The sequence below is a fragment of the Ips typographus genome, linkage group LG4, assembly GCF_016097725.1.
Source record: "Ips typographus isolate SLU linkage group LG4, UJ_Ityp_2.0, whole genome shotgun sequence".
In the NCBI taxonomy this organism is placed as follows: Eukaryota; Metazoa; Arthropoda; class Insecta; order Coleoptera; family Curculionidae; genus Ips; species Ips typographus.
Genome location: NC_138425.1, coordinates 14,320,922 through 14,348,921, shown reverse-complemented (window position 1 = coordinate 14,348,921; position 28,000 = coordinate 14,320,922). Strand labels below are relative to the sequence as shown.

At 37.9% G+C, this 28,000-nt stretch overlaps 2 protein-coding genes and 2 long non-coding RNA genes across 4 annotated transcripts; 2 read left to right on the top strand and 2 right to left on the bottom strand.

The window, feature by feature from the left end:
- Window positions 1-17: 17 nt before the first annotated feature.
- On the top strand, window positions 18-12,707 carry LOC145727832 (lipase member H-like; the record flags this gene model as incomplete). Its single annotated transcript, XM_081977666.1, has 3 exons — window positions 18-60; window positions 2,863-3,053; window positions 12,468-12,707. Coding segments are annotated over 3 exons (474 nt in total), but the record flags the coding sequence as incomplete, so codon positions are not given.
- A 5,540-nt stretch (window positions 12,708-18,247) lies between these two features.
- LOC145727540 (prostaglandin reductase 1-like) lies at window positions 18,248-20,711 on the bottom strand. The gene is made up of 7 exons (XM_081977153.1): window positions 20,477-20,711; window positions 19,761-19,863; window positions 19,516-19,704; window positions 18,905-19,023; window positions 18,696-18,850; window positions 18,538-18,643; window positions 18,248-18,485 (listed from the first exon to the last, which is right to left on the bottom strand). Exons 1-7 carry the CDS (start codon window positions 20,580-20,582, stop codon window positions 18,253-18,255), a joined length of 1,011 nt encoding a protein of 336 aa, XP_081833279.1. The 5' UTR covers window positions 20,583-20,711; the 3' UTR covers window positions 18,248-18,252.
- A 2,863-nt stretch (window positions 20,712-23,574) lies between these two features.
- LOC145727827 (uncharacterized) lies at window positions 23,575-24,675 on the top strand. Its single transcript, XR_014177931.1, has 2 exons — window positions 23,575-24,042; window positions 24,099-24,675. It is a non-coding gene; the product is annotated as an uncharacterized LOC145727827 (long non-coding RNA).
- Window positions 24,676-25,152: 477 nt separating this feature from the next.
- LOC145727828 (uncharacterized) lies at window positions 25,153-25,612 on the bottom strand. Its single transcript, XR_014177932.1, has 2 exons — window positions 25,539-25,612; window positions 25,153-25,482 (listed from the first exon to the last, which is right to left on the bottom strand). It is a non-coding gene; the product is annotated as an uncharacterized LOC145727828 (long non-coding RNA).
- Window positions 25,613-28,000: the final 2,388 nt, after the last annotated feature.

Here is a 28,000-nt window from a genome sequence, read left to right as displayed (position 1 = left end):
GCCAATTGACAAACAAGACAGGACGAGAAGTAAAACAAGAGAATATTGGCAGAATTACGGGTATGTTGTACCGGGTGACCCACCCCAAGACTGTTCCTCGACCATATCTCGGAAACCGTTCGTCGTATTGTCACGAATAACATAAATTGCACTATGTTCCGTTACCTAGTCGGGCCCCGGTCTCCCCTAGTGCACTGTCTGAATCAGCAAGACCGGCAAATTGGGGTCACGATGTGAGTATTTAATCAGCGTCTCAAGCCATCGAGGATGACCGAACTCTGGGGTCATCCCCAGAGGGAGGTCACGAGCGACAGTCCGAACTTTCTAGTGCCCGGACGGCTCGTTACACTTGGACGGCTTGGCGACACTTCAGAAGGGCTTACGCACCTACCACTAGACGTACACACCCACACACCCCCTCTTGGTCAGTGTTCACTGCCTAATAAAGAAGACATACTTAAGCTACGATCTTGTTTCTCTTCCTACGCCACCCCCAAAACGTGACATGGTGGAGGCGCCGGGTTTCTCTTCCTACGCCACCCCCCTAAACGTGACATGGTAGGTGGAGGCGCCCCGTTCAATCCCCGTCTATTAATCTTCATATTGATAGACACACCCTCGCCAATTGAAGCCAATTAAGTCACGGGAAGAAGATGAAGGAATAACAGAGAAGAAAGAAGAGAGGCAAAGACCAGAAGAGAGACAAAGAGAGAGAAAGAAAGAGAGATCAGGAAGACGACACAACAATGCCCACCCCAGAAGAATCAAGCGAGTTTTGAAGGACCAGCCTGCAGGTCCGCAGTTGCTTGAACTGAGTAGGGCAATATCAAGAGCGGCCTGTAGGTTGCCCTAAACATTTTAGTGTATAGGATCACATATTAGTTTGTATAGTATTGGGTAAGATAAAACTAAATTTTTTGATGACTAGGTTTCGTAAAATAAGTGTATGTATAGTTAATGAAATAACAGTATCTCGATTTCTAGACCAGTGACGCCATTCCCGACCTAGGTACTTTGCTGAGGTAGCAAAATCGCGCAAGTATCAGGTGTTTTGTTTATAAATACATTTTATGTCTGTTTATGTTATTGGAGTCGGGCTTGTTTGCTAATTAATTGTTGACTTTAGGGGCCACCTAATTACCTCGTTGCGTCCATCGACAAATTGACCTGATTAAAGAAGCGAGAAGAAGAGGAGCAAGCCTAGGAGAAACCAGCATCTTCGGATGGGTTCCGCACCGTCGGTTCTACAGCCGCGTGCACCCAGAGTCCCTTAAATGACGGGCTGAAGAAGGTTCTCCAGATGGGCTTAGAAATGATGTATAGTAGTCCAAAGCAACGTGTGCTAAAAAGAGAGCACGCAATGGACCAAAGATGTCGAAGCTAAGCGATGGATTTCCGCTTAGACAATGTAGTGCCGAGAGAAGGTACTAGAAGATGGTGCCCGATGCAGGGGACAATTTACGCTTAAATGAGAAGGCAAGAAGATGGACGCAACAACAAGGTTGAAAGGTGACCCAACGAAAGGAATAAGTGTTTTTTGGGTATGCAAACATGGCAACGTTTAAAAATCGAGAAGTAGTTAAGATATTTGTTCAATAAAGTTTTTCCACCCCTTTTCTAGAAGATAAGAAACATGTGTTGTTTAAATGTCAAATGTTTGTCATTTAAATTGTTCAAAATTACAGAATTGTCACAGTTTTTTTGGAATTGTTTACTCAAAATGGCGGAAAATAAATAAATCGCAAAAATTTGAGTTTTTATTTTACTTTTTACATGAATTTACTCAAGTAACGTTTATATGCATTATCATGACTTACTGTGATCCAATTATGATAGAAAAAGAAACGCTGTAATATTATTGTTTTTGAAACAATTTACATAAAAATAATGAGGGCAACTGCAACTGATATAAACAAATATCAAGTTTCGTTCTGATTGAATGAAGCGTGAAGTTTGATTTATTTTTACATATTACACGCATTAATAAATTAACTAATTTGGTTAATGCCCGGTTAATATCTAGAAGTTAACAAATAAATAAAAATTAAACTAAAATTAATTTTAACTTAACATTTCACAAAACATGTCACGAATAACATAAATTGCACTATGTTCCGTTACCTAGTCGGGCCCCGGTCTCCCCTAGTGCACTGTCTGAATCAGCAAGACCGGCAAATTGGGGTCACGATGTGAGTATTTAATCAGCGTCTCAAGCCATCGAGGATGACCGAACTCTGGGGTCATCCCCAGAGGGAGGTCACGAGCGACAGTCCGAACTTTCTAGTGCCCGGACGGCTCGTTACACTTGGACGGCTTGGCGACACTTCAGAAGGGCTTACGCACCTACCACTAGACGTACACACCCACACACCCCCTCTTGGTCAGTGTTCACTGCCTAATAAAGAAGACATACTTAAGCTACGATCTTGTTTCTCTTCCTACGCCACCCCCAAAACGTGACAGTATGATTTTCGAGTGAAAAATTGTTTTTGCAATAACCTGCTTTAACTTCTTAACGGTTTGTCCAATTTTAACAAATTCGGTATTGTTGAAAAGAGCATTTCTTGGGCAATAAGAATCAACCAAAATATAGTTAATTTAGTTGAATCTTCTGCGTTTCCAAAAAAAAAACAAAAATGTGATGATATGTGAATGATACGACTTTTTCTTTATCAAAAAGTAGCCAAGCAACATCCAAATAGGCCAGTGAAAAGCGTTTTTCAAATTCTCGTTCCTAACCTGAAATATTGAGCAAATGACATTGTGAGATATGGTCGAGGAACAGTCTTATTGGGTCATCCGGTACAATATTGGAAATTTTTGTGATAACCTATAGTGTTTGTTCAACATTATTTTTTTCAGGATTAGATCCGGCACTTCCGGGTTTCGATGTTGGTCTGGTTTCAGCGGGAACGCTGAGCAACAGCGATGCCGATTTCGTTGATGTAATTCACACATGCGCTGGTTATTTGGGATATAAAACGCCCTTAGGACACGCAGATTTTTATCCAAATGGTGGTGGTCCTCCACAACCGGGATGTTCAATTTTGCAAGTTAGTTTCTGACGTTTATTATTATGCAAGCATTTCCTTTGCGAGGCAAAGGCATCTTTACACCTAGTTTCAGAGTTATGACATACGACATAACGAATTTATTTACCAAAACAACAAAAAACAAATTAGTAAAATATAAATTGAATAATATTACTGAATCATGTTGGAGAAAAAAAAATTTTAAATTAAGGAAGCAAAGGAAATTTTGCTTTGGGAATCCTGCGAAGAAATCGAACATCTTCAGACCATACACGATAACTTTAATTTACATAAAAAGCTAAAAGAACATTCTGGTATGGCGCTGTTAACAAAGGAAGATTAGTGTAATGAATGGCAACGAGACCCGCGAAACGATAGAAAATCTACTGACTGATTATATGACGGAACACGGTCCAAACATTCTCAAATCCGAAGTCCAAAAAGCAATACACCAATCAAAAGCACGAAAAAGTCCAGAACCCGATGAAATCCCTATAGAGCTGGTAAAACTACTCAATGACGAAAGCATATCTGTTCTGACGGCATTCTTCAACCGGGGAAACTTCCCAGCGACTGGCAGAAATCGATCTTCATCGCCTTACCCAAAAACAACAAAGCTAACAAGTGCAATGACTTCCGATTAATTAGCCTAATGAGTCACACGTTAAAAATACTCTTAAAGATACTCCTCAACAGAATTTATGCCAAATGTGAACACAATATTGGCAAAGAACAATTTGGATTTCGTAGCGGACTAGGCACACGTGAAGCCCTTTTCTGCATGAGGACACTATTACAAAAGAGTTGTGAGTTTCGAAAAAATATCTATATATGTTTTATTTATTGACCTCGAAAAAGCGTTTGATCGAGTAAAACACACAAAACTTTTCCAATGTTAAAATCATATAACGTAGACTATCATGATATGCGCCTTTTGATAAACCTATATCATAGTCAAACAGCAGTAGTCAGGCTAGATGACAGCGTTACAGATGAAATACCAATAAAAAGCGGCGTAAGACAGGGATGTGTTTCATCACCCCTGTTGTTCAACCTTTCTTTATTCAGAGAACATATTTCACGATGCTTTATAGGGCAGGACAGAGGGAGTAAAGATAGGTGGCGAATTTGTAAACAACGTAAGCTACGCAGATGATACTGCCATCATTGCAGAAAACATGGAAGACTTGCAAATACTGCTGGCTAGAGTAAACGGGGCGGGTCGAAGATGGGGTATTAATATAAACATCAAGAAAACGAAATGGATGACTGTGAGCAGAATAAACATCAACAAACAGAACCAATTCCGATTAGAATCAACGGACACAATATTGAACTGGTATCACATTTCAAATATCTGGGTAGCTGGCTGAACAATGACATAACGTGCGACGAAAAGGTAAGAGCGAGGATTGAAATGGCACGTAAGGCATTCAGCAAATGGAAACCAACTCTCACTAATAGAAACCTCACAGTTCGGACGCGGTTAAGAACACTCCGCTGTTACGTATGGAGCATTTTTTTGTACGGACGTGAGACATGAACGCTTAAAGTTGACATCATGACTGGGAGTAGGACAACTATTCCGAGTAGCAACAGATAGAGACCAATTCAACCAAATTGTCATGGAGATAGATAGATAATAAATTAACAAATATCTAAAAGTTCAATGAGGTGGTATATTTCACTATTCCAATTCGATACGAATTTCTAATGATGTTTTTTTAGTACCGGAGTTTTTGAACGAGCGACATCTATCATCTTTTTTGAAATGGATAGATAACAATTTTAATAAAATTGTATGTTTTTCGGAAATTTCTGTAATCAGCAGCCAAGGTTGAATAAAATTTTATCCAGTTATTAACAGGTATTTTAGTTATGATAAGTATGAATCCCTTTGAGCTCTTTGCTCAAAGTTTCTATGTCAGATAGGTGGAAACTGGCTGGACGCAACTCAGTTAAACATTAACTGCTGATTTTAGAAATTCTTAAGAACATATAAAATGATTTATATCGGTACCGAACCATTAAAAGTAGACGGTGGATTTTGCTGGTCCAAAGACCGAAAACATAACATAAGAAAAAAAACATAACAGTTCCAAATATTCGAAACGACCATTAAAAGAGAAATGTTTTAACCGTAAGTGATATTCCAAACTTTCATCTTTGCGACTTTCACATTGTAGCAAAAGGTTTTGAAAAAAAAATTATGAAATACCCTGTAAACGATGTCAGTGATATCATGAGAGTTGCGCAAACGGAAAGCTTGCATGGCGCTTTGGAAAATGATGTTATTGATTTTACTTTATGAGATAGTTAGAAGTTTTTTGGATTTTTGGTGTACTATTTTATTAAGATTTTTTAATGATAAATTCAGCGATGTATAACACAGTATGATTATTTGTATTAGCAGATGATGACAAAATTCACTTGTCAGTTTTAACATAATAATGCATTATGGTTTTTGACACTTGATTCGTGGATGTGTACAAAAAAAAATGATCTTTGTTAACTACAAACTTTGGTTTATTTAACGAAATAAGAACGTGAAAAATAGTAAAACGCGTGATTGTTGCTTTTGTCGAAAGTCGTATCGCTTCTGTTCTTGCGGCACACACACACACGTCCCGTCTCTCTCTTCTCAGTCGGGATCGCGGGGTTGCCACTGTGACTTTTTGTCTATCACTTTCGCGTCGTAACATGCCGCCCGCGTTGAAAAATTAAAGTTTTTCAAAAAAAAAACACGCACTGAACTGTCGAAATCGATTGTTCCTTACTGAGCGTTTTCTTCGCATTGAACCAGCTCGTCCTGCATAGGGAGAATGCACACCTTCTTTAAGGATCGTCTGGTAATGGTTCCATTGGGCAGCCTTACTGAGACCACTCGAATGACATTATCGTAACCGGGATGTAGCTCCGTCACTCTTGCTAGAGGCCATCTTAAAGGGGGAAGGTTGTCCTCAACGAGAATTACTAAACTTCCAACTGGCAGCTGACTTCTGAGGTCGTTTTTGGTGTTCCACTTGTTCCTGACCTGGAGAAATGCAAGGTACTCTCGGGACCAACGGTTCCAGAAATGTTGAAACAACTGTTGTAATTTTTGGTATCTGGATAACCGTGAAATATGCATATCCTTTAAATCTTCTTCCGGTGGACTTAACAGTGAGTCGCCTATTAGGAAATGGGCGGGGGACAAAGGTAAAAAGTCATTGACATCGTTAGAAATTGGTACCAAGGGACGCGAGTTTAGACACGCTTCAACCTGCACAAGCAGAGTGTACATCTCCTCATAGCTTAGAGATGAATTGCCTAATACGCGCCGAAGGTGAAATTTACAAGACCGCACAGCAGCTTCCCAAAGCCCACCTAGATGGGGTGATTTCGCGGGTATGAAGTGCCAACGAATTTGGCTGTCAGCTAAGAATTTTGTCACGCTTTCATTGTGATCTTTTTTGTTGATTAGGTCATACAACTCTAAAAAATAGTTGTTTGCGCCTACAAAATTCGAGCCGTTGTCCGAGTAGATGTCGTGAGGTTTACCTCGTCGTGAATAAAATCTCTTTAATGCATTCAGAAAACTAGAAGTTGACAAATCTTTTACCAGCTCGAGATGCATAGCTCGAGTAGCAAAACAAACAAATATGCAGATATACGTTTTAATTAGCTTGGTTGTTCTTAGAGTTCCGTCCTTTACATAAATAGGTCCGGCATAATCCACCCCACATTTGGAAAATGGTCTACTCGGTACTACTCTTGAGCGAGGAAGAGAACCCATTAAGAAATTTGTCGGTTTAGGGTTGACTCGATAACATACTTGACATGATCCGATTATACGTTTTACGGCATTTTTTCCATTAATAGGCCAGAACAGACGTATGATAGATAAAAGATTTTGAATACCAGCGTGCAAATTTTTTAAATGTGCTTCTCGTATTATTAAATCGGTTAATCTGTGCTTATATGGCAGTATAATAGGGTGCTTTTGTTCGTATTTTAATTCTGAATTTGTTAGTCTACCTCCTACTCTAATTATACATTCTGAATCAAGAAATGGACTTAAATTTAATATTTTGCTGGTATTGCTTGTCATTCCTTTGCGTTTGAGATCTACTAACTCTTGCTTAAACACGCTATGTTGAACTAATTTTATCAAAACCAATAAAGACTTGTCAAGTTCGTCTACAGTAAGAGTGTTGTATTCATAGGTTTTCTTCAACAAGGATCGATTTTTAAACCTGAGAATGTAAGCAACTACTCTAGTTAGTTTTGTTAAACTAGAAAATTTGTTGAACAGATAGTCGTTGAAACTTGGATTGATTGGTAACTCAGTACTTAAATTTACAGCTGCACATCTATTGTTCGTAAATTGTACGTTTGACTTTAACTCTGGAAGATTATCAGTTATGATTGTTAAGTTATCTTCGAGCTCAACGTCAAGACGGTCGATCTGTAAAAAGTCAGGTCCGTAAAACCACATGTGGTTATCCACTAACTCTTTGGGATTTAGCCCTCGTGATATGATATCTGCCGGGTTTTCCTTACTCTTTACATGTCTCCAATTTGTGACGTCGCTAAGTTCGGTTATTTTTGCAACCCGATTAGCTACAAAAGTTTTTAAATTTTGAGGTTCTATTTTTAGCCATGCTAGTACTATGGTCGAATCGGTGAAATAAGTTGTTCGACAAATCGGTAAGTCAATAATATTTTTGATTTGGTTCATGAGTTTAGACAATAAGTGAGCTGCTAAAAGTTCTAATCGTGGAAGTGTCTGTTTTTTCACAGGAGCTACTTTGGATTTAGCCGTTAAAAGGGTAATGGTTTTCTCACCGGTTTGAGTGGTCGAACTAATATAGATACATGCGCCATATGCTTTCTCAGAGCTATCACTAAACCCGTATAGCTCTATAGTCGAGTTCGGTAACGTCACGTGTCTTGGTACCTTTACATTATTCAAGTGTTGAATCTGAGATGAAAATTCAAGCCAATTGTCAACCAGGTCTGGTGGAATATTGTCATCCCAATCCAGATCTAGCTTCCAAAGACTTTGTATTAATAGCTTTGCTTTAATCGTGGCAGGGCCTATAAGACCAAGCGGGTCGAAAATTTGAGAGATAGCTGAGAGAATCGTTCGTTTGGTAAATTTATTTAAGCTAAATTTTACGTCAACTATATAATTCAAAGTATCATCGACAGGATCCCACAAAATGCCCAACGTTTTTAGTTGTTTTTTATCACGAAACAAAACTAAATGGTCTTCATTTTTATTTCCGTTTAACTGCAAAATGTTGTTTAAGAACGACTGATTGTTCGATGACCATTTTCGTAGTTTAAAGTTTGCTTGAGCCAAAATTTCTGAAAGTTCTTGATACACTTCTGTACATTCAGTTTCATTATCAAAACTCGCTAAAAAGTCATCCATGTAAAATGCTTGATCAATTAAATTTGATGTTCTTGGATAATTAGCTCTGTTTTGTAATGCTAGCTCTTGTAAACAGCGTGTGGCTTGAAAAGGTGCGCTTGAAGTACCGTATGTGACAGTTTGTAAATTATAAACTTTAATTTTTTCTTCCGGATTCCATCTCCACAATATTTGTTGGAAACGATGTTCAGTTTCATCGATTAGAATACAACGATACATCATTTTGATGTCAGCACTTAATACATATTTACGTAAGCGCATTCTTAATAAAATCGAGAACAAGTCTGGTTGTACAGTCGGGCCAACTAATATCAAGTCATTAAAGGAAATACCTGAACTAGTTTTTGCACTGGCGTCAAATACTACACGACATTTTGTAGTAGAAGAGTTCCTCAAAACAGCTGAATGGGGTAGAAAATATGAGTTACAATCATTAATGTTTATCGAATCTAGTTCGCCTTTTAACTTCATATGTCCTAATGACTCATATTCTCGCATAAAATCTAAATAAGCCGTCTTCAATTCCGCGTTTTGACCAAGCTTTCTCTCTAAATAATAGAAACGTTTTAGAGCCGTCGTTTTTGAATTGCCAAGTTGAGAATTTTGATTTTGGTTAAATGGATATTTTACAATAAAAGTACCGTTCGAATGCCGTGTTGTCGTTTCTTTAAAATAGTCTTCGCAGTATTGTTGATCTTTTGAAAGATGCGTTTCGTTAGGTAACTCCTCTAGCTGCCAAAATTTACTCAAAGTTTCTTGTAATGTTTTATTGGTTGTTCGTGCGGAAAAATTACAGACTGTTTTTTGAAAATCCAAAAAGTTTAAAGTACCGGTCAAAATCCAACCTAAACGAGTTTCTTGTAATCCTAGCATTTTGTCTCCGAGTTTAATTCTTCCTGTCATTAACAAATCGTAAAATATTCCTGCTCCTAAAAGTAAATCAACATCCTGTGGTTCATTGAAAGTACTATCTGCTAATCTAATATTTTTTGGAAAAATGATTGCTGAAGCATCAAATCTAGTAAGTGGTAGTTTTTCAGTAATGACTGGCAATACAAGAAATGACAAGTTTGCTTGAAATTGATTAAAGCGAGACTTTATGAAAGATTTTGCACGGTGCGTTATTCGAGTTAGACTTTGACTAATACCTGAAAGTGGTAAGTTAATGTTTTCGAGTTGCAAATTTAATTTGCTACAAAGTGATTTAGTAATCAGATTTGATTGACTACCTGAGTCCAGTAATGCTTTACACTCGTGCCAATGTCCTTTATTATCCGCTATCAATATGACAGCTGTTGATAATAATACTTGATTAGTGTGAGACGCAACATACGACAACTCACCTGAAATTTCGTTTATTTTCCAATTTGAAACTTGATTGGTATTTGTCAGAATCGAACTGTCATAAACTTGGTTTATATCGTTAGGATTAGTAGCAAGCATTGCATGTTGCCCAGCTTCAGAAGAAGCTACATATTCTCGAAGTTGTCGTGTGTTTCCATCCGTGATTTCCCCTGAATTATCTGTCTGTGTCCTATTGACATTATTCTGACTGCTTGAATTTTGCGAAAAACCTCTGTCAATATGTAGTAATGTATTATGTTTTTGATTACAGGTTCTACATCCACCAGATCTACAATCATACTTTGAATGTCCTGTTCTTAAGCAATTACTGCAAAGTTTAAGCTTTTTCACTTCATTAAACCTTTCTGAAGGGTTTAAATTATAAAACTTGGGACAGTGATAAATAAAATGATTCTCGTTACAGTAATTACATTTTACAGACTGTGACTTATCACTCCTGTCAGTAAGTCCATATGCACATTGCTGATTTAAATTGGCGTGAGAATTGTTATTCGAATAGTTTCTGGTACCTTTAAATGGAAGTTTTGTATGTACTTGATCTCGTGATTTGCTTTGATTTACGTTTAATTTTGAAAATTCATGATTTATTGCTTCAAGGGTACAACACTTTTTTGTCAAAAATTCAATAAATTCACTTAGTGTTGGTAGTGAATCATTAGTTTGTTTGCTTTCCCATTCTCGAATACTGCTACTGTCTAACTTATGCAAAATTAGTGGAATTAACAACGTGTCCCATTGTTCAACTGGTAAAGATAATTTTTGTAGCGCACAGATATGCTGATTTACCATGTCTATTAGTTTTCTTAATTGCAAGGGCGAATCCCTATGGACAATTGGTAAATTAAAAAGAATGTTATTAACATGAAAATTAATAATAGCTCGTTTATTTTCGTATCGTTTTTTTAATAACGCAATGGCAATAGAATAATTTGAGGCGGTTACATCTAAAGACTCTACTAACTTTAGCGCGTCTCCCTTACAGCATACCTTTAGGTACAAAAACTTATTTACTTCACTTAAGTCGGTTCTATTGTCCACTAAAGAGTCAAAAATGTCTTTGAAACTAAACCATGTTTCATAGTTTCCGTAAAAAGATGGTAACCCTAAGTCTGGGAGTTTGGCAACAGCGCCCGCCTGTGGCAGCGAAATGTGCGCCTGCGCCGACTGTGACGATAATGACGTGGTAGGAGAGGAAGAAGAGTTGTTTACCGAGAGGTTGCAAACTTTGTCTGCATCTGCAATATATTTTTTTGCATATGAAATAGCCGCATAAAAAGCAGTTTCCGTGTCAAGTCTATTAATTTGTTCCTCATTCGACAAAAATTCTAAACGGGTTTGAATTTTATCGAATTCTGAAAAATCTTCTTCCACGCTCTTAAGCCGAGTTTCCGTTTGAAACCGATCAATAGCATTCGATAAATAATCATTAAATCGATTTAATCTTTGACATATTACTTTACGAGCATGCCTTAATTCCAAAATGTCTGTGTCGACCGACTCTGTTGAATTAGAACTCTGCATTGTTTGCTTTTTTGCTTTTGGCATTCTTATTTAGCACAAAAATAAAACACGTGATGATTCGAGACGAGATATTTTAAACAAAACGAGAATACTCGAAACAAATGTATATACGAGTACTGCCTGGGTGTGAAACTTGCAAATTTCCCTTTTCTTGCAACGTGAATAAATCCTAAACTTAATCGAGATTCGTGACGTAATTAAAATACGAGAATGGACGTGTAAATTCGCGATAATTACTGTACACTTTGCTATTATTTTCAGGTCGAAACGTGTAAATCCATAAAAAGTAACGTAAACTGTGGCGAACGATGTAAACGTTTTTCTAACGATTATCAAAATAAGTACGGTAGGAATGATTAAAAGGATACAGGCGCTCACCTTTTGTTTCTTGTTGATTGTGGTTTGGCCGTGGCGATCGACGTACAAAATGGCTGCTTTTCTTGGTTCTGTTTCTGTTTCGATGCAATTTGCTTGATTCTCCAAACTTCAATTTGGAATCTGGCTGACGAAGGACCACTATGATTCGTGGATGTGTACAAAAAAAAATGATCTTTGTTAACTACAAACTTTGGTTTATTTAACGAAATAAGAACGTGAAAAATAGTAAAACGCGTGATTGTTGCTTTTGTCGAAAGTCGTATCGCTTCTGTTCTTGCGGCACACACACACACACGTCCCGTCTCTCTCTTCTCAGTCGGGATCGCGGGGTTGCCACTGTGACTTTTTGTCTATCACTTTCGCGTCGTAACAACACTTACACAATTCTTTTTTTTGCATTACTACTACTACAGCAAACTTTTTTAGCATTTTTATTTCGATTCACTACAAATCAGACGTTTTCCGACTAAAACTTTATGTCACCAAATGTGTTTAGTTGAGACCACACTCACACGAAATCAAAAAAAAACAGGATGACTTGAGAAAGCAAAAAAACATTCCAAAACGCCGACTAAACTATAAACATCACAGTTTACACAACATGATTTGCTGTTTTCCAAGAGAGATCCCAGAGTCCAAACCAAAAATCATTCAATCATAAACCAAACGTATATCAGAAATTACGTTCATATATTTTTACAGATGTAAGGTTTCATTTAATAATAAATTCAAAAAAAATTAATTTTCTTTAGTTTATCGAGGCATGCAGCCACGGGATCTCTTGGAAAATTTACGCCAGTTCACTTAGATCCAAAAAGCCTTTCGTAGCCACCAAAAGCTCCACATTTAGTGAGTTGGAAGAGCGTAACACTTGCCACGGAGATACTAGTTTCATCGGCGATCCCACTCCGTTGAACACCAGAGGAATATATTACAGTAAAATTCTTGGTAAAGATTTAGTACTATCGACATCCGACAAAAATAAAATTTAAAAGTATATGTTGTGTAAAAGTAATATATCAATAATCATAATAATCGTAAAATATAAATAAATAACATATTAAAGTTCTTTTTTCAAGTAGTGAATAGCCGTAGGAGCTAATCAAATATTTTTTCTTAGCTGGAATCCTCGAAATTAACTTATTTTTAGCAATTTAATCTGGACCTCATAGATTACTGAAACATTTATATTCCAGGACATTCTTAAAATGAATCGTCCTCTCCATTAATGCCAGTAACAAGATCTTTGCCGTATACATGAATGGTTGTACGGGGTGGACCAAATTGAACACTTTTAAATGGAACAACTGGTCAAACTGGTTTAACACAGATAGACAAAACCTGATGTCAATGTTCACGCTCAAACTATAATATGTTAGAATTAAGGATTTAGTACGAATTAGATTTAAGGTCCGTTATGTTACCAACCATTGCTGTCATAAAGTTATTTAGGCTAAGTTTAGTCCCAATTTTATGAGGCTACCTAAGACCAAAGGCATCCATCAGTCAGTCAGTCCAAGTCGAGATCTGGTAGTATGCAGTCATCATTTAGACATCCGTAGAATTAATTTGGCACACCCTCAACAAAAATCTCCTGCAATGAGCATCCAAAATGTAGGATCTTGGTCTTACTGATATTTAATGACAGTAAGTTGGAATTGCACCAATGTTTGATTATGGAGAGGTCCCCATCAATAGTGGCAGTCAATGAATCGGTGCTCTTGCCGCTCCAAAGAATGGACGCGTCATCAGCGAATTGTCCGTTAATAGAGAGCGAAACAATATCATTGATGTATATTAAGAATAGCAAAGATCCAAGAACAGAGCCCTGAGGGACACCCTAAGTTAACATTAACTCTCCAGAACCATGGCCCCCGATGAAGATCGCCTGGCTCCGGCCGGACAAGAAAGAGCGAAACCACAACAAAGAAGCGGCTCTGAAGCCATAAGCTTCAAGCTTCCAAAGCAAGATCTAGTGGTCTACGCAGTCGAACGCCTTCGACAAGTCGCAAAATACCGCTGCCGAAATATCGCCGGAGTTCATGCGACCATACAGATCCTGAAGAAAAGAAAAAATAGCATCATTCGTGCCCATTGCTGGCCGGAAGCTAAACTAAGATGGGCTGAGAAGCTCATGACGCTCCAGAAACGACATCATCCGCTTCTGGACCAGTTTCTCCAGCACCTTAGACAGTGCCGGAAGCAGGGCAATCGGTCGACAGTTAGCCGGGCAGGAGCGGTCTCCAATCTTTCTAGTTCGACCAATGAAAGCCGTGTCAAACTGATTATTTCCTCCATTTCATTAGGAGCAAATAAGATTCAAGGAACCTTTGTGTTGGGTCCAGGTCGACTAAGGGTATCAGGGAGGTCAAAGCAGGGGGTGAAACTTCGATGGATGGTCTTGTAACATGTAAAACTTGACGGCCCGCTCAAACTCTGCGTTGTCAGATTTACCCATTGGCTAGCAACGTCGCAATTGAAGGTGTGCCCAAAAATGTCGATAATTTTGGCAATTGACATTGGCTTTGAAAGTTTGGTTTTGTGTCGGGTTGTGTTTTGTTCTTCAAATATTCAAAATAAAGGAAAACCTTTTGCCTTTCCACTGTATTCTGCAATTAGTTCGTGTAGCCAGGTCGCAAAAATTAACGCAAGAAAGAAGAAGTAGGTTTTATGATGGTTTTTGAAACAAATAAGGAGCAAATAGGGACATTTTTTTTTAAAGATAGAACTGGCTTTCAGTAGCCCATTTTTTTTTTGTTCAATTATGTTCTAACTAGGCCTATTTTAAGGATAAACTTTTTTAAAGGCACCCTAGACTAGGTCTTTATTTGACTATGACATTTTGCACATGATCTGTCACAGTCAAATCACAACATAGCCTAGTTGAACCTTAGGGTACCCTTAATTACGTCGGTGCAATCCGCCATTAAAGAAGCTAAATCGACTGTCTCTCCAACAGAACTTGTGCTTAACGCATTGGGAGATCACGAATTTAACCAGCTACGTGGCCACTTATCTCCAAAAGATTAATCTGAATTGGTTTTGTGACAACCTGGTTGAAGAACTTAGATTTATTCTCAGACTCGAAAATGCTCTTCCAACGACGTTATGAAGCTCTGACCTTTAAGGCAACAAACAAGAGCATAGACGCTGTTCTGGATGAAGCCAATCTACGTAGAGGTCTATTTGAATTTGACAAAATGACGCTGGAGAAGTTCAAATTGTTACTTGCAGCTCCATCCATGAGTGATACATTTTATCAACCATTCCGTGCAATCATTCTCAAAGAAAGTGATTCCGCCGATATGAAGAGAGTTGTGTCGCGGACATGCCGACAACATTACCAACATTCAGGTAGGATCTTCATCAACTGCTGCACCATTTCAATGTAATCCAACGCCCGACGATTGGTACCTGCACGAAAATGTCGTGTGTGTAACTCTCCGGGTTAAATCCGATACTTTACCGGTCCATTGTCGTGCTAGACCAGTTACTTTAGCCGTTCAAGAACCATTGAAGGCAGAGTTGGACCGTCTTGTGGCAAACGGTGCATTCACTCCCGTAGAATAATCAGAGCACCAATCGTCGTAGTTAGAGGTGCTAACGGGAAGATTCGATTGTGCGCCGACTATTCAACAGGTCTAAATGATGCACTTGTACCTGATGATTACCCTATTCCGCACATGGAGGAGAATATGTCTCTTTTTAGTGGAAAACAAGTTTTCAGTCAGCTCGATTTTTCAGACTCGTACAATCAATTGCCGCTGGACAAGTCATCCCGTGTCTATACGACCATAAACATCGATCGAAGGTTGTTTTAATACAACCGTCTCGTCTTCGGTATGAAGACAGCACCCACCAGCAACCTTCCAGAATTCGATTGAAACATGTTTATCCGGTCTGTATAGGGAGGGTGATAGTCTACTTCAACGATATATTGGTTATGGATTCTGATAAACAAGGTCATGATGAAAAGCTGCACCAGGTCCTAAGACGTTTACAAGTTTCGGGAATTCCGTTTTCCGTTTCGGAAATAGAGGAATGCAAATTCTACGTTCCTGAAGTCAAGTACTTAGGAATCGTCAGCAAAGATGGTCTTCAGGCTGACCCAGCAAGGATTGATGTTATTAACAATCTTCGTCGCCTAAAGAATCAGAAGGAAGTTCCTGGCCCTTCTAGAACTTGTTTACTACTATGGGAAGTTTGTTCAGCATCTACATCGAGTCAAGGGACCGTTGGAATGTATACTGCGGAAGAATGTTCCGTTCAATTGGAGGTCGAAAGAAGAGGAAGCTTTCAATGTTGTCAAAGACATTCTTTGTGGACCTGTTTTTCTCGCTCTCTACGATCCACGTCAAAAACTCATCGTAGCTGCTGATGCTTGTCAGTCCGGGATTGGTGGGGCACTTCTCCAACGATATGCTGATGGCACTGAGAAAGCTGTGTTCCATATGAGCAAGGCTCTATCTCCTTCTTAAAGAAACTACAGTCAAATTGAGAAGGAAACTTCCTCTCTTATCATAGCTGTGGAACGATTTCACAAATACATCTGGGGATGACATTTTATTTTGCAGACGGATCACCCTCCTCTGCTTGCACTGTTTAAGTCCTTAAGACAACAAAAGACAACAAAAGGACTCAGCGAAAGAACTGCAGCTCGTCTTCGCAGATGGGCCATCCGCCTCATTGGCTACAATTGTCAAGTCATCATAAAATACGTCAAGACAGATGAGTTTGGTCAAGCTGATGCTCTGTCTCTGATGATCTGAGTTAATAAGACTCACATGATCCGGAAATGGATGCAGTCATCGCAAGTACAAGTCGATCAGAAACTCACGGACATCACGATGGAAGCATTAGGTTCACCTTTTGCCAGGAAGCTTATGAGGGAGGAAACGCAGCGAGATAAGAATTCAAATAAGGTGTTCAACTAAATTCGAAAAAATGGTTTGTCAGACTGAAGACAAAACCTTACTACTCTACGTCAGGCGTTCCGATTAATTCTCCATCAACGATGGTATTATTATGTGTGAAGATCGTGTTGTGATTCACCTTAAACTTAGAGAATGCGCGAATCACCTTAAACTTAGTGCAACTTCACCAAGGCCATCCAGGAATTCGTCGTATGAAGAACTTGGCTGGTCACCATTTCTTCTGACTAACATTTTGTGACGACCTTGAACGTAAGGTTAAGACGTGTCACCAATGTGCTCACACCGAAGCGAAACCGGTCAAGGAATCCCTTAACTCATGGCCTGACGCTCAAAAGCCTTAGTGGGGCATTCACCTAGACTTTGGTGAACCAATGAAAGAAAAGTCTTTCCTTGTTATTGCTGACAGTTACAGCTGGTACATAGATGCAGCAAAGATAAACCCAGCGACCGCCGGAGGTACACTTTGGTGCAACGGATACTTTTGTTTCGGACAACAGATCAATTCATTTCTTCAGAGTTTGCCCAACTTTGTTCGGAATTTAATATTATCCATCTTCGATTTCCATCCAGGATGCCTCAGTGCAACGGACTTGCAGAAAAGATAGTTCAGACAATCAAAAAAGCTCTCGATCCCATGCCTAACAGTCTGGATAAGGTTGTATAGCTTCAATGTAGCTTATACACCACATTGAGAATTGGACAACCTAATTTCAGCAAAAGTTTTCTTCGGACGCGAAACTCAAACGACGCTTCATTTATTCAAGCCCCGTTTAGTACTGGACACAAATTTCAATACAAACCAACTCGAGATGATAGCTCAATTCGACGCCCATCACGGAGCCCGTCACCGGAACTTTGATATGGGGGAGGAAGTAGTAGTGGAGCTTTGAAACGGAAACCGCGTAAATGGCACCATCATCAAGCTGACTGAAAACGCCATAGCCAAAGTTCAACTCGGGAATCAGATACACCGGCGTCACTACAATCAGATCTGGAAACGGCGGGCAAATGTTACTTCTTTATTCGATTTGGACGATATTCCTACACTACAGGATTTGGATGTTTGTGATAATAATTCTGTAGACCTTCAATATGGTGAAAGCTCAGCCAATGAAATGCAAAACATCACGAACCAGACAGAATACATCTCAAGCAATGCTTGAATCTCCTACCTTGATATCGATACAACCAACTTGCGGCACATTTTAATATACTATCGACAGATGACAGGAATCTGACCATATACCTGAAAGAAGGCAACTTCAACAGGACAACAGGAGAGAGAATGTGGGTCCAGGTCGATCAGGGTATCAGGGAGGTGAAAGGGTGAGTGGTTGTCAAGTGAAAAGTCAGTTGTATTCTAGTTCTATGTATTTTCTTATGTTCTTTTGTTAAATAAAGTGGTTACTGAGTTCCTGTATTATCGACAGTAAAACCCATCATGTAACATAAAATAATGTCACGTTTTGGAAAAAAGTTAGTGATAAGAAAACAAGGGAAATCCAGCAAAAGGTCCTTACAAAATAATTGTGTGACAGTGAGGTGTTTTGTTGCCATCTTCAAGAAAGAAGTATGTAATAGTTAACACCAACTTCATTCAAATTTATTTTATTTGAACAACAGCTTTACCAAGTTTTTCATCTTCAAATATACTAGTAAATGCTTTGACCATATTTTCGAATCCTTCAGTAACAGCTTCCTTATATTTAAGTTTTCCTTCTTTTATCCATTTCAAGTTTTGTTCTACGCCCTCCATCCATCTATTCCTATAGCTGGTGACAAAAAGGCCGTTGATACTTAAGCGTCTCGTTATAACAGGAAAATGCGTCGAAGTAACTACATTTAAAATTTCAAATAAGTGAAGACCTTATTGGTTTCGAAGAATTACCTTTAGGTTGCTCTTTTTCATTGTAACTGGAAATGGTTCCGCAAGCTACCACGCGACCTTCTTCATTCATTTGGTATATTATTGTGCTGCTAAGCTCCCCACCGACCTGTCATTTAAATAGATTAGTTTATTAATTCAAGTCGGAACTGACAACTTACATTGTCGAAAAATATGTCTACACCTTCAGGAGCTAATTTCTTCAATACCTCCCCTACGTTTTGGGTTTTGTAGTTTATAGTATGATCAAATCCAAAATAATTGGTTAACCATTTAGCTTTTGCATCGGTACCAGTGATGCCAATTACTTTACAACCTAGAAAAAAGTTTTTTACGGAAAGTGCATTTTGACGTTACACTTTTTAAGTACCTTTCATCTTAGCTAACTGTCCTACATGACTGCCAACTGCCCCAGAAGCTGCAGTTATTACTACCGTTTCACCTGGATTGGGCTTGCAAATGTCCAGGAATCCAAAGTAAGCAGTATTTCTATTTTAAAAAAGAAGTCGTAGTCCATATTCTTTCAGTGGAGTTGTACAAGTACAAAAGGAAGGGAATGACACGCAGTTGTCTCCACAATACTCACAACTCACAATAATTACAAGTATTGTGGAGACGACTGCGTGTCATTCCCTTAGTACTTTACTGTTTCAATAACATTTTATAAAGCAGGCAACATTTACACTAATTTTGCACTAAACTGGCCAATCAAAAACGCTATGTTGCCAATTACTAATAATTTGTTATTATTATTATTAATAATATAAATGCAATTTCCAGACAGAATAAATATGATTTCTATTTTTGCCGCTGATTTTTTTTGGATGATTTTGAAATTTTCTATACTTGTATCCACAAGCCAATTAAGTGTAATTTTGTTATTATGTGGAAAAAGTTAAATCGACAAACCAAATGTGAAACCACTGTAAATAGGCCATAAACTTGCTTTCATACAATTCTTATAATTTGCCTAGAACTCACCCAGGCATTCCCAAATAACCGACACCCAAAGACAATGGCAAATCTTCTAGATCTGGTAAAATCGTTATAGGATAACCCAGTGTGAAATGATTTTCGGCGCCATCTTTCGGAATAGCATGAGTCGTCCATCCAAATTCACCAACCACATATGTTCCAACTGGATAGTTTGGATTGTTGCTTTCGATTATCCTGTTTGTGAACAAAAAAAATTGTAAAGACATTACACTTTGAAAACATTGAAATACCTTGCAACTTGTCCTGCAGGCATAGTACTTTTTAAAGGCAAATAACTCATTAGTGCTCTCATGTAAGGGTCTACACTAATGTAAACTGCTTCAACGAGGTATTCTAAAAGGATAAAATTAGTGTTGGGTAATAAAATAAATACAGGGTGTCACACCTTTGGAATGTGGCACCAAAATATGGGTAATAAACCAACAAAAATAAGGCCACTTTGTATAATAATGTGGTTAATGTCAAAAAACGACTCATTTTCAAGATAAAAATTTAAATTGTACTAAAAAACCAATTAATATCTCAAAAACAGCCTATAAGATTTTTCAATAATCCTACGATTAGTAACTTTTACAAAATAGTTTTGTTAACAGTTATTTATAGTTTTACCAGTGAAATAATTTTTTTCCTGCAATATTAGTCTGGATATTTTAAAGGAAAAAATGCTGGATACCACTGGTCCCCCTTATAACAAAATTATTCCTTTCTTGACTTGAAGAAAAATTCTTTCTTGACTTTTTCTGCACTATTTTCAAGAAATATAAATAAACGACATATGAATCATGACGATTAAACTGCTGTTCACTATCATGGTGATCTGTTTCGAAAAAAGACTGATTAGCTGACATTACTATAAAGCAAACTGGTGGCCTTATTGTTGGATAACCGATATTATTTTAGCACCATACATTTCATAAACACCCTGTGTAGTAAAATCCCCGCTTACCATTCTTCCCAAGTGGCGGCAATTCCTCTGTTACGACTTGGAAATCGGATTCTTTTGGAAGTCCTTCACTACGTTTGACAAGAATATATTTTTGAGCAGTCACCATCGCTATTTTCGTTGGTGATTATTAATTAATAATAAGTCTAACTTAAATGGTTAACTGTGGATTTTTTAAGTAGAACATTGCTATTAATATATAGGGAACGATCTCTTATCAAATCATACAGGATCAAAGCAGGTAGGTACTCAACTATTTTTAGTAAACAAATTTTCTGAATTACTCAAGAGTAAATAAATACCAAGTGGAATATTAGAATTCAAAAACATATCATTAAAAACTTTAACAAATGCATTCAGATTATTGTGTTGTAACGTAAACACTTTGAACATTTATGTTTATGTCTGAGTTTTAGGACAGGTGTATAAGTAGTAGTCTAGACACAGACTATTATTTTTACAGACTATACAGCAAACACGTATTGCATATCTGCACCGACATTGACAGTAAAACACTGGAATAAAAAAAGTTAAGATTCACACATTTGAGAAATCCAAAGAAATAGGAGAATTTGTTAAGTACTAAAGTTTCCAAATTTCATAAATTAAGTATAAGTAAATTTTATGAATAGCTACAGTAGAATGGTCCAAATAACATTTAATTACGTCATAGCTTATAGACAACTAACAGGGTACAGTCGTATCTGTTTTATTAGCCACTTTTCCTCCACGTGATATTGATATTTTCAAAGAGCTCATTGAGGTTATGGCTGGAAATAACACCATATCACAGTTTCTTCAGGGGGTCAAAAGCGTCAATCATTAAAATTTCTTTCGAATGACACATAAATCAAAAAATTCACACACAACAGGTATGGTCCATTTTTTTCCCGTGGCGGTTACGTCATCATTTGCCTTTCTTGTCTATTACATGCGTTCCGAGCGCAATAGAATTTTGACGTCATCTAGTCACGTCGGCAATGAATCAGGACGACAAGGCTCGGAAAATCGGCCGCCATTGTTGGCAGAAAGTAAACAAAGAGACATTTTTTATTTTTGATGTAAATTTCTCAATATTTTAACGAGTATTTCGATTCAAATGCGATACTACGTGTGAGACTAGATAATGTGTGTGTGTTTCGGTAGTCAGTTTTGAAAATGCCACCTTCTTAATACACTTTACAACTATCAAGGGGCCCAGTGAAACATTCTGAAGGAACTAGAGTTTGTGGAACTGAAAAGGATGCCTTTTCTAATAGAAAACACTGTCATAATGAAACAGCCCATATATTTACTTACTCCCAAGAAGAGTTTTTACAAGAACACTACAAAAACCAAGTTTATTCAAGCCAGTGGTTCTCGAAGAAACATGGATATAGAGTAAAGGTGTATGTAGCAGAAGCTGACAAGGTGATTTACCTAATATTATAAAAAGAACTCTGGTAGAGGTATTAATGAGCTGCTAATACTAAATAGCTTATGTTTCAGGTACCTTTATTTGCCTAATCTGGAGTTTGCTTATCATGCTTTGAAAGGGTCCAAATTTGTTTTTTTCAAACAAAGGTGTTTGAAGCAATGGTTATAATGGTGTTGTCAAAATCCATATGCAGAGTGTTGAAAAAACAAATTTCCAATAAGTTTCAGGTAATATTAGAAAGATACAAGTTACTTAATACATAAATTTGATCAAATGCCATTATTTTGCAGAATTAGCCCTTATAAATTTTGCCGTATCTTCTCTGACTATAGGGCTAGAAACAGATGGTGCTACTTAAATACTTTTACATCAGATAGTAGGTTAAATTACTATTTTAATTATATTGTTTACACATATGAAATATACAAATAAAATCTTTAAAAAGTACACTCAAGTCTCTTTTTTATCTAAGAAGTCTAGTTTTCTTCATAAACAATCATAAAATTAGATAATTTCTTTAACTGAGGTACCTACCTGCTCTTACAATAAATTGAACTGAAATTGAAAAAACATGTTAAATAAATCACACAACAAAACCAAATTGATATGTATTTAATGCTGGGTAAATTTACAAAAGGAAATAAATAAGCAATCTAGGATATCACAAAACCAAGAAGCAAGTTCTTAAAACACCAACAATTCTGTTATAAGTTAAAACACTACTTTAGGATTTAATAGTCCCCAGGATACACACATTGCCTTTCCTTTCTTGCAAATTTTATGGAATAATTCTTGAAACGTTGGTATTGGGCTGTTAATGACTCGTTTGAATGCACCTATCTGTGATGTTCTTTCCAGATAATTTAAATTGAATGTGGTTGTTGTTCCCAAGTGAAAGTTTGATTGGAACTTTCCGCCTTTGTTTACCACCAAATGTTGCAAGTTTTCCAGTTTGGTGAAGAAAAATCTTAAATTCTACGAAGGTCTCGCAATAACAACACTAATTAATAAACTTAAACAACTCTAAATTAAGTTTTTATTTTTTCTGTTTGTAGTTTTTGGTGTTTTTCAACTTTTTAAAATTCCTAACCTCAAAATGTTGTTTAGAATGTTTAGCCGACTGTCAGTTGGGACTGTGCCCTATGTTGCCACATCTTCCACGAGCAGATGTAAACCTGGTGTATTGTTTGTTGCAGTAATAAACGGACCGATGAATTATACAGATTTCGAAAAAAAAAGCATTTATTGCATGCAAATGTGAGATTCTTAGAATATTTTTTTTCAAAGCAATATAGTTTTCTCATTTTCACTTATAATTGCTTAATGAAAGATACATATTGTGAGGTTTAAAGGAGGAATTTGTCAATACGGCACCGTCCAAACAGGTGATTAAAAAGATGGATAGCCTAGCTTGTACGTGCGTAAATTTCAACAACGTGCGTAAATTTCAATATGGCGGAGCACTTGATAACGTAACCGCCACGGGAAAAAAAAATGAACCATAGGTTTACCACCTCTCAACGTAATCATCTTCATTCATTATCATTAATAGTATTTTCAAATGCCTGATTCCCTAACATTTCCAAGTCAATTTTAAGTACAACTTAAGCCAAGTTAAGGTTTGAATGTGACAGATCATCAGGTGCAAAATAACAGTATAAACTAAACTTATCTTAGCTGTCCCTAAACTCAAAAGGGACATAAATGCACGTGCGGTACGTGTCCACTGTTATACCAGGTGTCCAAGAGCACCCTGGACATAGGAGATTAACATGGGAAAACGGTTTTGATTTTTTTGCGCCTGTACGGTTCATTTGATGGAAAAACGTTTTAGATAAAAGTTGTAGTGCACATTTTCGTCTATCAACTTGTAATTTTTTCAATACCGTAGATTTGACCATTAAGACGAAAAACGGGTCTAAAATTCGGAAATTTTAAATCTCCCGCCAAGCGGTCGTTAAGGAAAGTTTATATCCGGTCGTGTTACCAACCTTTCAAAATCATAACAAATCGTTGTCAGTCATTCTGTAATCAAAACATTCAAAACAAGTTTATTTAGTAATAATTTTGAGTTACTACCCACATAATGCGAAGAAAATACAATCAAATCGTGATAAAAACACTTTATCAGTAGCCACAGCCCAAAAATCTGGTAAGTTGCATTCATAACCTCATTCAATGTCTCTACTAAACTTATTTACTTTGTAGCAAAATTCTTAAAGAAAACACTGGTTTTCCTTGCAAATATTTAATGAGGATGACCGAATCACCTATCTCAAGCCTCTTCATAACACTACCAAACGATTTAAAGTGATGAAAACAGTGGACAATGAAGATCTTTGAAGATAAGTTTCCTACTGTACAGAGACAACAACAAAGGGGCCAAATACTTCCTTCAAAAGTGATGTGATTTAGTTTCAATGTGCTTAACTTCATGGACTATCATCAGCGAGGATCTTCACCAGTGTTGCAACTAAATTTAAAATGATTCAGTGTTGATATCTGACTTAAATCTCAAAATTTGATGTGCATGTGAAATGTGAATAATCTTAAACTGGCTATAAAACCTCTGAGAAACCCCTTCTAAGAAGAGAATATGGACTTACACAGTCAAATTATCAGTCAGGTGACAAAACTTTTTGTATATGGGTAGGTATTGTCGAAAAACCAACTTTTTAATTGAGCTATCTACATGAGCTGTTCTATTCTAGGTTTAGGTATTAACATTATAATTATGTTCTTTTTTCCACACACTCAATTGTTCCAAATAAAACTTTGTACACTGAACGTTTGTATTAATTATTTATTCACAGTTCAAGGTACAGTATACATTTTCTTCAAGTGAAAAGCTTAGGTACAATAGGGAGCAAAGAAAACTGGTCTTACCACATAAACAGTGATTGTTCCACAGATTGAGTGTGAGTGGGTGAACCTGTCACCATACAAGCTATGCTAAAAACAACTTTGTCTTACTAACCTGATAGTGGAGTTCCAAATTAGCAAAGGTAGGTGAAATGTAGTGATTGAAAGTCTCTAAAGAGAAACAATTTGCTTCTAATTCAATACACCATTTCACAGGACATACCTTTACTAATCAAATGTGAACTCGAGTTACACATTACTTGCAAATAAACTATTTTTGGTTAGTAGACATTTTACAAGTATCCTTGTAGGTGAATGATGTTCAAGTTAACTAATGGAGCTAATTAAATATCAGTACTTACCTTACCCTGTAGAGATGGGAAAAAACATTGACAATCAGTTATAAAAAATGCCTTTTTATTAACATCATACAATGTAAAACCACTTAAACACTATGGTGTGTTGATAACACTACAAAACAGAAGGATACAATAAAACTATCAGTCACATAGGTCACTAAATTGCATCACTTTTGAGGGAAGTATTTACCCTCTTTTGTGGTCCCTGTATAGTAAAGCAACTTTTCTTCAAACATCTGCAGGCCTTCCTAGTCCATTGTTTTTATCACTTTAAATCGTTTGGTAGTGTTATGAAGAGGCTTGAGATAGGTGATTCGGTCATCCTCATTAAATATTTGCAAGCAAAACCAGTGTTTTCTTAAAGAATTTTGCTACAAAGTAAATAAGTTTAGTAGAGACATTGAATGAGGTTATGAACGCAACTTACCAGATTTTGGGACTGTGGCTCCTGATAAAGTCTTTTTATCATAATTTATTTGTATTTTCTTCGCAGTATGTGGGTAGTAATTCAAAATTATTACTAAATAAACTTGTTTTGAATGTTTTGATTTCAGAATGACTGACAACGATTTGTTATGATTTTGAAAGGTTGGTAGCACGACCGGATATAAACTTTCCTTAACGACCGCTTGGCGGGAGATTTAAAATTTCCGAATTTTAGATCCGTTTTTCGTCTTAATGGTCAAATCTACGGTATTGAAAAAATTAGAAGTTGATAGCCGAAAATGTGCTCTACAACTTTTATCTAAAGCGTTTTTCCATTAAATGAACCGTACAGGCGCAAAAAAATCAAAACCATTTTCCCATGTTAATCTCCTATGTCCAGGGTGCTCTTGGACACCTGGTATGTATTTGTCTTGTGTTATTTTAGGTATAAACAGGTACAATTGTTCCTGGGTACAGACATGTGTGTCTGGAACTTATCGATCCGCGCTATCTGTGTTGTTGATTCGCCAGACGTCGAGACGTTATCACTTAAGCACGCGTTAATATGTATTCATATGTAATCGCAATAAACAAGTAGGTACTTAATAGATTGAAGTAGTAGTTCATTTTCACTCAGTGGAGCTGTACAAATACAGGGGTAACAGTAACACTCAGTGGTCTCCACAATAGTCGTCTCTAAAAAATGCCCCAGTGGCAGTTTTTAGAGACGTTTAAGACCTAATAAATTTATTGTGAAGACGACTGAGTAATACTGTTACCCCGGTATGTGAAGTACTTAATAGTATATTAAGTATCAACAACAGTAAGTAAGCTTTACTGTTCTATGGCAAAGTTTTGTCTGAGATCAGTAAAGCTATTACAGTTCGTGATGCTTACACTATTTTTTGTACGACTTCATCAAAAACATCCTAATTATTAAATAAAATGAAAATGTTCTAACAAATTCCCTTTAATCGCACTTTCCCGACTCCACAACAAATGGTGACCACTTGGAGGCGTATCGTAGGCCAGGACCCATGGATTACGATACTGCCAAAAGAGTGGTGACGTATAAAAAATTGGTATGGTCCATAAAGACATTTCCTTCATTTAAATCATCAGGCAAGAATGGCGTCTACCCTGCTCTGCTGCAACATGGGAAGGACACGCTCGCTCCGCTCCTGATCAAGACATTCAGGACGTGTCTGGCTATGAGCTACGTTCCCTCTCTTTGGAGATAGGCTAGAGCTGTGTTTATCCCAAAACCTAGAAGGTCAGGTCTGACCCAAAATCATTTAGACCGATCAGTCTGACAAGCTTTTTGCTTAAAACCTTGGATAGGCTGATTGATCGCCACATAAAGGAGAGGCTCGTACAAGTGCCTAACCTAACCCAAGCAATACGCTTATTAGCAGTGCAACTCAAAAGAGACGACCCTGCATCATCTTGTTCGCAGGACTGATTTTTGACAACACTCCTTTTGAGGTGATTTGTAGTGCTTTGGCGGAGCGTGGCTTCAAACTCTCCCTCTGTGGGTGGATTCGATTCATGCTATCACGGAGGCGAGTCTGTGCCGCTCTCCACGGCGTTTGGTATACGTTGGTGGCTGCGCGGGGCTGCCCGCAGGGAGGAGTTCTTTCTCCTCTGCTGTGGAGCCTTGTGGTGGACGGCCTCCTGTGGAAATTGAACGACGCAGGACTACGCCGACGATCTGGTCGTCCTGTGCAGGGGCGCCAGAAACAGTCTGCAGGTCCCGTGGCAAGGGCAATGCGGATGGTAGATGAATGGTGCCGTTTGGCAGGACTGAGTATCAATCCAAACAAGGCCCAGCTTATGCTATTCAGCAAGAAGCGGAACCTTGACACAAAACCCATGGTTGTCCTGTTAAGGACGAATCTTGAATACCACCTCACGGTAAAATATCTATGTATACACCTAGATACCAAACTATCATGGCGCGATCATCTTTCTTCCAGGGGCAAGAAGGCCATGAATATACCATGAACCTGCAAGAGGGCTGTTGGTGGCACCTGGGGTCTAAATCCCAGGGTGCTCTACTGGCTCTACTGCACCGCAGTCAGGCCCATAATTACCTACGGGGCCATAGTGTGGTGGCCCTGTGTAGAGCAAAGTTCAGCAACCGCTTAACTGGACAAAGTACAAAGAGCGGCGTGCCTGGCGGTGACAGGGGCAATGAGGACCACTCCTTCTAGGAACCTGGAGGTGATGTTAAACCTCAGGCCTCTAGAACTGTGAGTGAGAATGGAGGCCACGCGCGCAGCTTACAGGCTGCGCGTGGGCGGCCAACTACAAGCCTGCTCATTTGGACACGGCCGGATATGGGGCTGAGCCACAGACCAGTGTCAGATCTCCAAGCTCGTGCCCTCAAATCTCTTCAAAGTCATAGTTCCTGACAGAGAGGAGTGGGGGGCCGTTTACGGACCGGAATTCCTCCGGAATAGC

Excerpts from the sequence above, each read along its gene's own strand:
- LOC145727540 (XM_081977153.1), bottom strand. The coding sequence starts at position 20,582 with ATGGTGACTGCTCAAAAATATATTCTTGTCAAACGTAGTGAAGGACTT. Across the intron at positions 18,644-18,695 it reads TAGACATATTTTTCGACAAT|GTCGGTGGGGAGCTTAGCAG; the intron begins GTAAGTTGTCAG and ends TTTAAATGACAG. Across the intron at positions 18,486-18,537 it reads TGAAAAAGAGCAACCTAAAG|TTACTTCGACGCATTTTCCT; the intron begins GTAATTCTTCGA and ends TTTTAAATGTAG.